The sequence below is a fragment of the Rhinolophus sinicus genome, chromosome 14 (genome assembly GCF_057876585.1).
Source record: "Rhinolophus sinicus isolate RSI-liver-muscle chromosome 14, RSI-T2T, whole genome shotgun sequence".
NCBI lineage: Eukaryota > Metazoa > Chordata > Mammalia > Chiroptera > Rhinolophidae > Rhinolophus > Rhinolophus sinicus.
In genome coordinates, this window is record NC_142514.1 from 31,698,213 (window position 1) to 31,714,044 (window position 15,832).

The 15,832-nt window shown below is 39.4% G+C and overlaps 1 protein-coding gene across 2 annotated transcripts in view; it reads right to left on the reverse strand.

Moving 5' to 3' along the window:
• Window positions 1-15,832, reverse strand: part of EIF2B3 (eukaryotic translation initiation factor 2B subunit gamma) — a 112,107-nt gene that overhangs the window by 16,174 nt on the left and 80,101 nt on the right. For both annotated transcript variants that reach the window (XM_019716551.3, XM_019716550.3), the window contains 4 exons: window positions 8,799-8,926; window positions 7,516-7,706; window positions 5,401-5,478; window positions 4,742-4,890 (listed from right to left, as the gene is read on the reverse strand). In XM_019716551.3, the coding sequence (XP_019572110.1) occupies window positions 4,742-4,890; window positions 5,401-5,478; window positions 7,516-7,706; window positions 8,799-8,926 (546 nt within the window). The remainder of the gene's footprint in view (window positions 1-4,741; window positions 4,891-5,400; window positions 5,479-7,515; window positions 7,707-8,798; window positions 8,927-15,832) is intronic.

The following is a 15,832-nucleotide window of genomic DNA, read 5'->3' on the forward strand; positions in this document are numbered from 1 at the left end:
CAGAGAGAGCTGTTGTTCACAATTTCAGCTGTAGAAGGCGCAGCTCCCTGGCGCATGTGGGAATCGAACCAGCGATCTCTGCATTAGGTACGGTGCTCCAACCACCTGAGCCACTGAGTTAGCCCTCTTTTTGTATATTTTAACTAGGATTATTTCTGTAGTCTTCCTGCCTCCATGTTTACCCTCTTCAGAGCATCCTCCACACTGGAGCTAAAATGATCTTCGTAAAATGTGGAATTTAATCACGTTATTCCTTTGCTTTAAGCTCTTAAATTATTGTTACCTATTAAACTCCTTAGGGGACACTCCATGACTTGGCCTTTGTCCATCTATTACAGCCTTGTCTCTTCTTTGAATTCCATATTGTGGTCATTATGAATTGTTTACCATTCTTTCATATAATACATATTGAGTTCCTGTAGGCCCTCAGGATATAACAGTGAAACAGAAAGATAAAGTACTTACATTCTCAAACTAACATTTCACTTGGAAAGGACAGGTACATAGGTAAGACCAGACAGTGATAATGTTACAAAGGAAATAAAACAGGTTGATGCAACCAAGTTTTGGGATGGATTATTTCTGATAGGGTAGTCAGCAAAGTCTCTTCTTAAGTGGTGAATCTAAGCTAAGATCAAAATGAGGAGATGTTTCTGAAATAAGATAATGCTCTCTCACACTTCATACTCTTGATATATCTAGAAGATTCCTTCTGCCAGCCTGTGTGATTCTACTCATTTTTCTAGATTCAGTTCAAGAGTCATTTCCTTAATTAATTCTTTCCTGACTCTTTCTTTCTTTGTGACCTTACAGATTTCTACCACAGCACTTATAACTTCTTATTGCATATAGCCTATGAGTTCCTTGAGGGGAAAGATTAAACCTTATGCATTTTATGTCTTCAGTTGCCCAGCGGTCTTCAGCACAGAGTGGGTCCTTAAGTGTTTGATGAAAGAGTGAAATACTCGAGACAGGTTTCTATCATCAGTAGGTGTGCTAGAGCCAGGGTGTTCTGCTTGGGAGAGCCGATTGTTAGCGTCTAGTCACAACTCAGTGTTCCCTGATACCATTGGTGATAGTGTGAGAATTTACACCATGAAGACTGGCAAATGTTACAAATCAGGCCATTTATTCTTTCCTTCGGAGAGCTGGTTGTTAACAATTTATCAGCACTCCACCAACAGCAGTGCACTACAGAATTTACTTTTTTTGGCATCTAAAGTTATATATGTATGCAATTTAAAGCAAATTGTTCTGAAGGTTTTATTATAAAAAATAGCACTTCCCTGTTCCCGCTATTCATTTCCCTCTTCAATTTCTTTTTGCTGAATATTTCAGTATTTACTTCCATGTCTCTAGGTAATAACATGCTGATATTACTACTTGATTTTTCAGTTTTAGGCATATATATTCCTTTCTTGATCATTCTAGTGATCAAGACTTCCCATAATGGAATATGAGGATTTAGCTCCCTTTCTTCTCCTCCTCCCTCTTTCCCTTCCTGTCTCTCATACTTTTAATATAGTTATAAGCATAATTTTGGTCAGTAGTCAGTGTTTATTATGACTATGTAAATTCTATTTCATAAGCCACACAGCGAACTATGGTGCCTTTTCCTTTCTTTTTTTTTAAATTAAAGTTTACTGGGGTGACAATTGTTAGTAAGTTACATAGATTTTAGGTGTACAATTCTGTAATATATCATTTATAGCTCACATTATGTATTAACCACCCCGGGTCAGTTCTCCTTCCAACACTATATATTTAACCCTGTTTACCCTCTTCTAGAACCTCCCCCTGCCTTTTTCTTTCTTGTACAACTTTTTAAATAGAGTTAATAACTGTTTTGTTTTTGTTGGTGTTCTATATTGTTATTAATTCAACCCCAATTTTTAGCTAGTTGTCTAAATCTTTCAAGAGGTTTATATGTATCTGGTATCTTATCAGTTTCATCTTCCTGAATAAGTCTTTCTTGGATTCCATTCTGGGTTAACTGCTCCCTTTATGCTTCATGCATAGCTGTCATCCTTGGATCTGCCTTCACTATCATCTTATGGATTTTTTTGTGTGTGCATTTTTTTGATTTGCATCTGTTGTTTCTTATCTATCTCTTTTTGGTTTAGTCATTTTGGTGGAACATATCTTCTAGAAAAGTTTTGGAGACTTTTCCTGTCTGAAAATGTCTTTATTTTATTGTTCCACTTTGCTTGGGTGTAGAATTCTAGGTTCAAATTAATTTTCTCTTTAGAATATGGAAGGCATTGTTCTATTATCTTCTGGTTTCCATTGTTGCTACTGATAAGTCCAAAGCCATTCTGGTTCCTGATGAGTTGTACACGACCTATTATATTTTTCTTTGTAAGTTTGTAGCATGCTTTGTTGTGAATGTTCTGAGATTTCTAAATGATATGGGTGTATATTTACCCATTGTAATAGGCACTTAGTAGATCCTTTCATTAAGTAAATTTGTATCTTACAGTTCTGGGATATTTTCTTATATTATTTCTCAAATAATTTCCTCCTCTAACTTCTCAACTTTCTCTCTTTTTTTTCTTTTCCAATTCTCTTTTTACAGAACTCCTATTCAGATGTTGGGCATCATGGACTGGTCCTGTCATTTTCTTATCTTTTCTATGTTCCATATTTTTCCCTTTTTGCTTTACTTTCTGGGAAATTTCAAATGGATCTTCCAATTCTTTTATTGAAGTTTTTCTTTTTGTTATCATATTTTTAATTTCCTAGAGTTTTTTCTGTTCTTTGAAATGACAGATTATTTGAAAGTATTTTTCTCTCCATGTAGAGTCTCTGTTTCTTCTAAGTTGCTTTTTACTTTCTTCCTTCCTTCCTTCTTTTCTTTTCTTTTTTTTTAAGATTTTACTGGGGAAAGGAAACAGGACTTTATTGGGAACAGTGTGTTTTTTCCCAGGATCAACATGAGCTCCAAGTCAAGTTGTTGTCCTTTCAATCTTAGTTGTGGAGGGCGCAGCTCAGCTCCAAGTCTCCAGTTGCCATTTTCAATCTAGTTGGGGGGGGGGGGGGCGGCGCAGCCCACCATGCCATGCGGGAGTCAAACCGGCAACCTTGTTGTTGAGAGCACACACTCTTAACCAACTGAGCCATCCCGCCACCCAGGAGCTCAGCAGCAGCTTGTTGTCTTTACTCTAGTTGTGGAGGGCATAGCTCACTGGCCCATATGGGAATCAAACCGGCAATTCTGTTGCTCAGAGCTTGCACTCTAACCAACTGAGCTATCCGACTGCTCCTCTAAGTTGCTTTTTTCTATTTGTTTGATTTGGTCTCTATCTTTCATGATAGAGGTTTCTTTAGATCTCTCGTAATCTTTGATTATCTCTTCATATTTAGGAGAGAATTTGAAAACACTGATTGGAAGCTCTAAGCACAAGAAAATAATTTGTCATCCATTATTTTTACTATAGAGTGATTTGACTGGGCTGTTAGAAATCTCTGATGTAAATAAATTCATGTTTTTCTACTTGGGCTGGTTAGATTTACCAGAGAAGATTCATCCATACACTTGACTAAAGGCTTTAGGCCTGGTTGTCAGGGTTCTAGAAGTCAGTCACATAGTTTGGGGAAGGACAAATCTTAGTGGTCAATATCCCTATGATCTCCAACTTTTCTGGTTTTTTAATATGGTACTTCCTCCCTCAGTCCTGTCTATTGTCTTCCATTAGTCACTCTTCCTAAAGAGCAAAGGCTTAACCTTTAGCTCTATCCCTATGGAGCTCCTCTTCCCTAAAATGCTTCTCCCCCACCCTCACGGGCAGCTGTGAGAGGTAGTTCAGCTTTCACTGGCCTTGCAGTCTTCTCCTATCCTTCTCTCCTATCAGTTCCTGGACATAGAAATCAACAGGTGTCAGAGCTAGAACCAATGTCAGGCTGATCTAGCATAGCAGTTTTTCAAAATTTGTTTTATAGATCTGCTTCACATCCTATAGGAAGGACAAGTGCCCTTTCCTCACTATATTCCAAACCACTGTGCTTTTATCAGTTTTAAATATTGAATTTATTCATAAAATTTATCTTAAGAAAAAGTCTGCAAACTTTTCTAAAAAGTCTGAAAAACACTGATTTGGTAATATCCTTCCTTTTTTCCATCACTTATGCTTGCTTTTTTTAAAAAAATTTTTTTGGCTTGTTTTTTACATAAGAAAAAACCTAAGGTCTATGCAGAGAAAGAATCCTACTAAATATCATTCAAGTTTTCTTACTCCAAGTTCAGGCTGTCATAAACCAAGATTTTAGGACACTATGAGATCTCAAAATGGTGGAAGATTCTCCGTAACTTGTAACAGAGAGGCTCTCTCTCAGAAACTGTGGCTTATACGTTCACTCCTCTTAGGCCTCTGCCTTCTTCAGGGCTGCTCTGGATACTGAGATAAGGGAAGGTGACCCTTAGATATTGATACAGTGTCTTTCCAGCACTGCCAGTGGCTCATTACTATGACCATCCCATCAAGTAGGATACCAAAGCAAGAGAAGGCAGTTTCTGCCAGGACCACAATTTTCACACGTGTGAGGAGGGCACTGGAAATGCTTTCAGAGACCATTTCATTATGGAGCCAAAACCAAGACCTCAAAGGGCCAAGGCACTATTCTTTTCATCCTTCTCCCTTTCTACCCCTCCCCAAGCTGAACCCATTCCTAGACTGTGATGGCCCCCAAAGCCTCCCAGGGGTACCAAAGGCATTGCCTTAAGTAGGCATAAGGGGAAACATACCCTTCCTCCACGGTGACTGAGTTCATAAGAAGGCAATTGGTGATAGTCACTCTATCTCTTACAACACAGGATGAACCAATGACCGAGTGCTTAATGGATGACTTCTCTCCAACCTGTGTATCTGGCCCGATGAGGCAGTCAACTCCAACCTGCAAAAGGCAAATATAAAGTCTTGTCCATTCATCTCAACCAACTGCAAACCAACCCCCCAAATCCTTTGAGCTGGGGTCTAATAGTATCTTTCCGCAGAGACACTTCAACAAGAGGGACCATCACCAGTATTTTTCAGGGCTACAAGGTCACATAATACCTGAGACCAACTCAAACTTACACACTCATGTACTTATGTGTTTAGATGTGCTCTCTTGAAGAAGAGTGCTCAAATCAGGGTAAGAAGAGGGAGAGAGATGGAAGCTCCTGTGCCTGAGTGCCAAGACTATAATGGCTCTTCCTTCCAGGGTTTGTGTAGCTGGGACCAGCACCTTCCGGTCAGTCTCTGGAGTACCTGGGCTAGGTGAGACTTTATAACCAAAACCCAGTTGGGGTTTCCCTGGGGCTAATGAGGTTCAGGGCTTCAGAGCCCAATCCAGCTTCACAAGAACAAGCCTCAATGCACCCAGAGATTGTCCCATACCTGCCCTGCCCAAGTTAGCACTTACCAAGTGTTTGTTGACAATCTGGGCTGATGAATGCACCAGTGATTCTTCTGGACAGAGATCAGGTAGCAATTTGAGTACCTTGAGAAAAGAGGTTTGGTCACTAAAGTAAAATCAGAAAACACCTGAAAGCACCTTAGGTAGAACCTAATGGTCAGTCAGAGATATGGGTAGTTTTCAGGCACAGCTTCCTGTCTGGATGAGCGGAGCAGCAGGCTGCTGCCTTTCCCTTAGGACAAGAATTGTTTATGCAGCAGCTTCCAGTAGTGTTATCCTGTTTCCTAGCTGAGAGTATCCTCCCTGAAAGTGATGCCATGGCCCCCAGCCGGGAGGTGGTGAGACAAGCCTTTGAGATACCCAGGCAGCACTTGGGAGAGGAGGACTAATGAGGGCGAGGAGCATCCTGAGTCCTGACCATAGTCATCCTAGGTTCCTGCTCACCTGCTGGACCACTGTGGTCACGTGTGAGTGAGGATGGGAGCAATGTCAGAGAAATTCTATAGTCAGGACAGACCCTGAGAAGGCATCCATGTTCTTCACCAGCCAAAATAAAATCCTGAAGGGAAACTTCCCACATTCTCTCTCCAGTATGAGAAAATTGAAAAGGTTATGGGTATATAGAGTTTTAGCTCCGGACCCGCTGGGAAGGCACAGTGTGCCTGTGATTCTCCAGCATGAGCAGAATGCTGGCCAGCGTACTGTGTGTGGTGACCACACTGGCTGAGGGAGGCCTTGCCAGGACTGGCTACAATGGTAATGTAAATGCTAATCCCCCAGTCCCCAACCCCGAGATCTCCTCTATTACACTTCAACCAAGGCCCTTCAGGCCTGTCTGCTGTACAGCCCCTTCTGGCACTTCAGAGGATACTTCTCTAGTCTCAGGCTGTCCATGTAGTTGCTTTCCAACTAGCCTACGAGACTCTAGTCATAGAATTGAAGAAAGAGAACAAAAAGTCAAATTAAGGGAGCCTCCTTATAGCTCTGACCCTAAGTTGGGGCTAACTTTACCCAGGACTGCACTGGGTAAATATAGGATCCATGATTTCTCATAGACTCTTTGGCTTGGATTCCCTTGGATCTATAACCAATCCAGGTTGAGGCCACCTTGAGGTCTGGGGCTGGGGCTATATCTACCATACGGTGTGGGTCCTGAAGTTTCCTGAGCCAGGTTTTCTTCAGGGACTCAATCCCAACCCCAATTTTCAACAATTATCTTTTATCACTCTATCTGACCTCTCTAACCCCAGCCCCCAGTTTATACCTGCACTGACAGTTTTCACAGGATTCTCCCAGGAACCATGTCAACAGCTATTCTTTTTAGCATCTCATCCTCGTTGTTCTTGAATGCCACCCCAATGTAGTTTCTCCTTTTAATCCTATACTGCTCTGTATTTCCTTTCCATGGTCTCATCATCCCTCCCTCCTAAAACCTTCCTCCTGTGCCTGCTACACAGTAAAGAGCTCCCCTACATCCTCAGCCTCTTCACTGTCCCCCTCTCCATCTCTTAACTAAACTAAAACCTGGCTTGTTTTTCACGGCACTGTTTCCCCTTTAACAGAAGCTACTCATTCTCCGTATCTCATAAATCTCAGGGTTAAGAGAAGGGGTTAGAAAGACTCTTTACTCTCTAATGATGTTTCCAGATACTTCTCTCTCAAAGACATTCTTTCCTTGAGGTTTTGCCATCTGGCTACTCTATACTCTGTTCCTTCACCTTCTTATGAAAGCCTTTCCTGTGTGCTTACGTTTGCTTCATCACAGCAATGATTATGCAGTATTTATCTGCTTGTTTATGAAGTACTGTAGATATCCGCATGCTGAGCAGAATCAGAGAAAGCTACTGAACCCAGAGACTATGAATTAGACTTCCTGGAGAGCTTAGCTTTTCCCTGGAGTCACAGAGGCTCTGCCTTGATGGACCAGGCCCTCTGTTTTCACTTTTGCTGGACCTGGGCACCACAATGGTCTCCCTTGACATGCCAGGTCTTGATCAACCTTGGGAATGAGAGGGAATCTGAGCAAGTCACTGTGTACCTAATGAAGAAATAAGACAAAAGACTCAGTCTGTTTCTGGGGTAGGAGTTCCCACGATTTCTCTTGTAAACTCATCATCTCACCTGTTTGTTTGCTTCTATGTAGTGTCCCAGGGTGCTTACTCGAAAGCAGAGCCCTTCTTTCATGATGTGGACATAGCAGCGCACCTGTGATCTAGACAAATCTTCCCATTTGTCTCCTCGACAGACATTCCAGCAGGCATCATAGGGAGCAAAGGTCCGTGTACTGGCTTCTTTTATAAAACTGTAAATATCTGTAGAATAAACACCCAAACAGAGCAAGTGAGTGAGAGAGACTGACATAGGGGATATAGACTTAGACAAGTTTTGAAAGAGGGTACAACTCACACCTCTCTCCTTTGAACTCACCCATGCAGCGTGGACCCTGGGGAAATCCCACTAAAACCTGAAAGACTAAGTCAAATTAAAAGAGGTAATGTGCCTCCTTGTACTTTTGAAATATTGTATGATACAAAAATGCTTAAAAAGAGGTCCTACAAGCAAGTTTGACCAACATCAAGTACTACTAGGCAAAATAAAATAGATGACTCTTGTAAATCATGAAGTAACCCAAGCAAGTGTCCAGGCTTTAGTGACCAGCCATATTGTGAGGCTTGCCTCTATTTTCATATGTGGTAGTTGTGCTATGACAGAAATAGCAACAGGACTTGATGCCTGGGCCCGTTTTTTAACTCTTATAATAATCATTTGAGATCTTTTATTTTGTAAGAAAACTGGGGCTTAGAAGACTGAGTACACCAAAAAGCAATCTAAATCAATCTACATATCACAAATTGGGGAGTATGTTGTCTAATGTCAAATAAAATGTACTGTTTTGGGGAAAAAAAAGACTGAGTAACCTGCCTCAGGTGACAGGGCTAATAATTTATTTGATAAATATATTTTTTCTAGGCAGGGATATGAGAGCAAATAAGGCAGACTTCACCCCTACATCCTGGAAAGGAGACAGTCTGGTTGGCCTCTGGTTGGACTGTAATTATACACTCCTTCACATTTCTTTCCTTGACAGAACAAACTGAGTTAGTCAGAAGTGAGGCTGCCCAGAGCCTGGAGAACAGGGGAACTGAAAAGTAGGCAGAGTTAAAGTCAAAATAGTCCAGTGAGGAACACAACCAAACCAGAGCTCTGAACCAGAGGTATGATTAGCTTGTCCCTGAAGAGCACAGTGATAGGATCTGCTTGCATAAGATTACCCAGATCTCAGAGAGTGGCATCAGCTAGCCTGTCTTGCTTGTTGGCTAGACAAGGATATGCTGCCTTGAGGTAGGCTTCTTTTTCCAAGGTGCTGCTACCCTTACCCATATTGCACCAACCCAAGCACTGACCTAAGGACTTCAGCTCCTTTTTCTTTAGATCCTCCTCTTTTTCTTCTTGTCCTTGTTGTGACGAAACCGAGGAGAACTGTTTTCTTACTAGATATGGAATCAGTTCACTTCGGATGGAAGTGATCGACCTAGGAAGAAAGAGTGGTCAAATAGGAGAAATCTGACTATTTGGATCTTCTGTGCATCCAAGAAAAAGCCAACTTCCTTCTGGTCATGCCACCTTGTGACTGACAGAGATCAAAAGTGGCATGGATTTGGCAGTTCTGGAGAAACAGCAGATCTAAGTTCTCCATCTGCTTCAGGCCGGAGGTAGGAGGGTAGTGTATTGAATATAGGAATCCCTTCCTCTGATCTATGCAGAAAACAGTGTTTCACAAAGTTCCATCTACATGGTATGTGTGAGTGAGCATGTGTGTATGTATTTTAACATGGTGCCTTGATTCTTTTTTATTTTCTTTTATTTTTTAAATTTATTGGGGTGACAATTGTTAGTAAAATTACATAGATTTTAGGTGTACAATTCTGTATTACATCATCTATAAATCCCATTGTGTGTTCACCCAGAGTCAGTTCTCCTTCCATCACCATATATTTGATGGTGCCTTGATTCTTAATTGGCAATAATTCATGAGAAGTTAGAGTGCTCTGGTCTTTTGAAAAAAGTTGTTTAAAAAACATTACAAATTTTTCTCCATAAAGGCCTTGCGTATCTTCTGTTAGATTAATCCTAAGTATATTTTTTGTTGGTATTATAAATGGCATCTTTTAAACAATTGTTTTCTTCTTGTTGGTTTATAGAAATTCAATTTATTCTGCATTTTGATCTTATAGCCAATTTCCTTGTTAAAAAGTCCTGTTAATTTTAATAATTTATTTGTAGATTCTGACATTCATACCAACTATGAAAACAACAATTATCTTTCTTCCTTTCTAATCCCTATATCTTTTATTTTTCACTGTCTTACCATATTGGCTAAAATCACCAATATAATGCTGAATAGAAGCACTGATAGCAGTCATCCATATTTGTTCTTGATTTTAAAAAGAATGTTTAAAATATTTTATCATTTAGACTGATGATTGTTGCAGTTTTTTTCCATCATCAAAGTATCATTTATTGACTGTCTTCTATGTGTAGATATTGGGGTTCATGCTTTGTAGCTAATAGTCAGCATATGCTATAGGCTTTTTTTTTGGTGTAGATATTCTTTATCAGATCAAGGAAGTTCTCTTTTATTCCTAACTTGTTAAGAGCTTTTATCAATGAATGGTCATTGAATTTTATTAAAATTTTTTTTTTGCATCTATGGACTCACATTTTTTCCCTTTAATCTGTTGTGGTGATGACTTTTTTTTCTAATACTAACACTTGTGTTATTCAAAGACTGCACACATGGGTCCTGCTCTATACTCCCTCATAGTAAAGGGACTATAGGCAATTCTTTTATTCTTTATGCAAATTATCAAATTTTACAATTATAGGCCATTCTTAAGTTTCTTCCCTCTCATTTTTTCTTAGCTTTTATGGTACTACTCTCCTTATTTGATTTAGATTCTGCCAATTTAAAATCCATTCTAATGATTAAGAACTTAAGAACTTCTCATGCAGATTTCATCCTCCCATCTACTTAAGTAAGAGTGGGCTTCCTCACATTATAACAGTTATACTCATTTACCAATGGCTAGCAAAGAATTTCCACAACAAAATTAACTTCAGTTTACTTTTATGTAATCAGGTTAGTTTAGGATAGCACTTACGGAAAATAAGATCAAAGATCAATGCCTAAAAGAACTTTCAGAGGCAAAAAAAATTCCTGCACTATTTTTACATCATTCAGATACTAGCAGTAAGTAACCTTGGCCAAGAGCTTTGGAGCTTTCCTTCATTTTGCCTTTTTTGGTGTCAGGGAGTGTGGTGTTTTCTGGTGGGTATTGAGACAGGATTTTTGGTCTAAATGACCAGGAATCTGTAATGGGGAAGAAGTGACCTGATCCTTAGTACAACGAATATGTTTTTGATTTATACTGAGCAAAGGAAATGAAAGCACAAAGGGGTGAGAGACTAGCAAATAATTTTTAGTTTTCTCTCTTACACTTTGACCTTTTAGAATTTTAAACCACTAATTAATTTACTTGGCATTTAACAAGCACCTATTAATATGCCAGTAACTGTGCTAGGTCTTGGAAATACACTGTTTCTGACTTCAAAGAATTTGTAATCCAGTGGACAGTAGCCAAATTATTAATTTAAGGAGGAGGGTAGAAGATGAGGCTGATTAAGTGGGTAATGGAGTCAGATCATGGAAGCCTTCTGTGGCAGTCTGGAAAGCCTGAACTGAGAAGCCAATGGTAATTTTTAAGCAGGAAAGTGACATGATCAATTTTATTTCTTAGTAAGATCATTCTTGTAGCAGTGGAAATAGGCCTGGAATAGAGAGAATGAAGATGGTGGCCAGGAATGAGAAGACTGAAGTCAGGGAGACCAATTGTAAGACTCTAAAAACAGCCCTATAAACCTGATTGCTGCTGTATATACTTCTGACCCCCTCCCCCAGCCCCCATTCAAAGAAGCTCTGCAGGCTGACACAGGACCACACAGATGGAGAGTAGGTAGGAAGGCAAGACAGAGGCGGGGGCTGAGGAGGATAAGCAAAATTATGAACCCTGGAGCTACACAGTTCATGGTTTTTATCATTTTTAAAGGATCAAGTCAAACATCTTTGAAACATTCTGTGTAAACTGGAAGCTCTTGTATTGAATTTCAATGTGATTTTTCTCCTGATCCTTTGATAGAGATTAAAAATTTCCATATGAATACAAAGAACGAAATAACATTTACTCTTAGCTCTTTTTCTCCTCTTTTAATGTGCCAAAGCAGTGTGGGCAGCAAATGTTCCTTGGCCCCCTCTGGTGGAAAACAAGTCAGTTCCCTTTGAAGAAATGACAAAGCATGGGCAGCTGGGGGATCTCAGAGCCATGATATTTACATTATGAGCCAAACAGAACTGTCACTGCAAGAAGCAAGCAAACAAACCTTGGCACACAGCTCCTTTAGGCACAGCCCTTTAAAGGCGATTAGACAGTGATTTGAAGAGAGGACATGAAGCAGTCCTGCCAGGTCCCACCTGCCTCTGCTGGCACTCAGCGGCAGGTCAGTTCCCATAATGCAGCTGGCTTAGAGCATAATGGAGGACAAAAAGTATTCTTCCTGTTTCCTACTCAAAGTAGAGGCAACTCAAGGCTGTGCCAAGAAGTGGGACAGGCCACCGTGAACCATTGTGAACATCCTGACCTTGGGACTTAAGACCAGCAGCTGGATCCACTGCCCTGGGACTGGGCAACTCTACTTTCTCCCTTCCCTCTTAAACATAGCCTTCCCAGAAACACCTGCCTCATGAAATTTTAAGCTCCTAAGAAATAAGAAATCACAAAGGAGAACAACAGACTTGACTACTAGCTGTAAATAAAAAAACTCCACCAAATTAAAAAGACAAAATAATTTCTACAAATAGGACAAAAAGATTACTATCCTTAACAAAGAAATAGATATAAATGTTCAAAAATATTGTTAAAGAAATAAAAATTAAAACGCGATGCAATTTCTTTCCCAAATTGCCAGATTTACAATAGTTCTCATTACTATTAAGGGTGATTTGAGACAGTTACTCTCAAAGAAAGGTAGTCAGCATATAAGCTGGTAAAATCTCTTCTTAAAAATAATTGTTTGATATTTGGTTCTTCTCTAGTTTTATAAATAACATTAAGATATTTTGAATTGAAATGTTCAAGAGAATCTTTAGAACATCCATCTGTATTCAGATTGTATTCAGAAATGGATTAAAAAAAATCTTAGAAAACATACGGATATCCTTTTATTTTTTAAAGCAAAAAATAGAATCATATTACACTGAAAATATACACTAATACTACAACTTGCCTTTTCTTAAGTAAACATATCCGGAAATCTTTCCATATCACCATATACTTCATTCTTTTTAATAGCTGCACAATATGAACACACCATAATGTACTGTATTTAAATTGTTATAATTTTCCCATTATGAACAATGCTGCAAAGAACATTTTGCAATGAATGTTTCCATACTTTTGAGTAAATATTTCTGTGGGGCAGATTCTTGGAAGAGGAACTGCTGAGTCAAAAAATACAATTTTAAGTTTTGACAGATTATCAACTGTCTGCCCCTCAGAAAGTTTATACAGAACACTATAAGGGAATTTCCCTACAGCTTTGCTAGCCTTATCACAAAATTTGAAAATCTATGTCATACGACAGATGAAGATCATATTCTAAAACTGTTTAATATAGAGCAGCCAGTTAGCTCAGTTGATTAGAGCACGATGCTAGTAACACCAGGGTTGCTGGTTTGATCCCTGCATGGGCCACTGTGAGCTGCGTCCTCCACTAGATTGAAACAACTACTTGACTTGGAGCTGATGGGTTCTAGAAAAACACACTTAAAAATAAATAAATAAATAAAAGTTTAAAAAAAAACAACAGCTGTTTAATATGCATTTTGTATTTATGAGTGATAGCAGGCATCTTTCATAGGTGTGCTAGCTTTTTCTATAACTTTTGCCCATTTTTCTATTGTCATTTGTCTTTTCATTATTAATTTTAAAGTGCTCTTTTTAATTTAGTATTTGGGGCTACCCTGGTATTGCAAATATCCTCCCCTTCCTTTGTTGTTATTTTTAGACTGTTTATTTCTTCCCCCCACCATGCAGAACTTTAAAAATTGTTATTAGTGGGGAGGGGTGTAAATGTCTATTATGTTGCTTTGTACACCTGAAACTAAAAAAAAAAAATTGTTATTAGTCAAACTTATCAATCCTGTTTTTATTTTTTTTTAATGGCTTTTAAGATTTATGTGATACTTAGAAAGCTTGGGTTAGGCCTAAAATCACCTACTAATAGAAGCAAAGTGCCTTAGTGCACAGGTAGACAAGCAGGTCTTCATCAAAAGATATTAGCATCCAAGTCAAACTGCAGCATCCCTCAGCAACTTTCGTCATAGTCTTGTTGCCCCATGCACTACTTCCTGGGCCCATGTATCACTTTAGCTGGTAAATGCTTGGGACAAGGCAAATCTGGTCAAATAGGTAATGATATGGTCAGATTTGCAATTTAGAAAGCCCTCTGGTTTTGTGGAAGGATGGATTAGAAGGGAAGAGTCTGGAGGCAAGTGACTAGAAAGTTGAGAGATGGTTTGAATGTTAGCTAAAAATCAATATTGAAACAGTAAGTAAATATATTAGGCTATTAAATTCTGCCCAGTTTTAGGGGTGGGTTTTGCCACTAAAGTTAATCTGAATCACTGATATAAACTCAGTCCAATAATCCTTCAATCCCTTCCTTCAACCCACTGCTGCTGGAGTCTTTCTAAAGCAGAGCTGTCATGATACTGCCTGAAGTGTCCTTTCCCCATTTATTAAGACTGGGATCTCTGACTCATTTTTTTTCTCTTGTTTCATAGTACAATTTTCTCAAGCTTATAGAAGACAATGGCATATGATATTTTGTATTCATCTTGGCATCCTCAACCTCCAAGACAGCAATTAGAATATATTGGGGGGGGGCGGCTGCCAGTTAGTTCAGTTGGTTAGAGTGCGGTGCTCTTAACAACAAGGTTGTCGGTTCGATCCCCACATGGGCCACTGTGATTGAAACAGCTACTTGACTTGGAGCTGATGGGTCCTGGAAAAATACTTAAAATAAATAAAAAAGGGGCTGGCTGGTGGCTCAGGTGGTTGGAGTGCCATGCTCCTAACACCAAAGTCGCCGGTTCGATTTCCACATGAGCCAGTGAGCTGTGCCTCTACAGCTAAGATTGTGAACAGCTCTCCCTGGAGCTGGGCTGCTGTGAGCAGCCAGAGATTGGCATGAGCTGCCGCCGGCTACTGTGTGCTGCAGTGAGTGGCCAGCAGCCATTGTGAGCGGCCAGCAGCCGTAAGCCGATAACCGGTGACCAACTGCCTCAGCTGGGGAGACGCACAAGGCTCATAATACCAGCATGGGCCAGGGAGCTGTGTCCTACACAACTAGACTGAGAAACAACAGCTTGAACTGGAGTGTGGGGGCTGGGGGGGAGGCGGAAGAAGGGGGGAAAAATAAATAAAAAAGTTAAAAAAAAAAAGAATATATTTGGGTATAATTAAATGTCTGTTGCTTTGAGTTTTTAAAAAATTGTGGCAAGTCCAACTCATTTTTTAAAACTTAAAATCAATTTAAAAATGTAATTTACATATAATAAAATACACCCAGTTTAAACATACAGTTCAATGAGTTTTGTCAAATTATACTACTGTAATCACTACCCCAAATCAAGATATAGAGTATTTCCATTATCCCCCGCCAAATTCTCTTGTGCTTCCATTGTACTATTCTACTATATTCCAATACTACTTACCACATTTTACTGTAACAATGTTTAACCTGTCCCTCTCTCCCTAACCTATGAGCAATTTGAAGGCAGAAATGCCACCTTTTTATATTTACCACTTAGCAACACAGTACCTGACACCAGTAGGTGACCAACTAAAAGTTAATTCAAGTTCTTACTTTGCATCAACTACTGCTCTAAGCTCTTTACAAGTATTTTCCACAACAACCATATGGGTCAGGTACTATTATTTCCAATTTTCAGATGAGGAATGTGAGGTACAGAAGGGTGGACACCTGTCCAGTTACTAAACTTTTCCTGTTAAAGATAGTGCAGGTTTTCTTTTCACAGCTTTCCTACTTAGTAAACTGCAGAAATCCTCATCTCATTTTTCACTGCTGATGTACCAAATTACTTCAGCTATGACTATATTTCCTTTCCTCTCATTGACCAAGCACATATTGAATGCCTTACCAATGCAGGTGGGTATCTAATCTCAAAGAATTCGGGTGGAAGAATTAACATGTAAACAACTGAAAAAGACACAGGGCAGAATATGTTAACTTCCATAAGTGAAAGATAACACTTCTAAAATAGTCTTTTCTTGAAGTGGTGTCTCATACGTTTACTTTT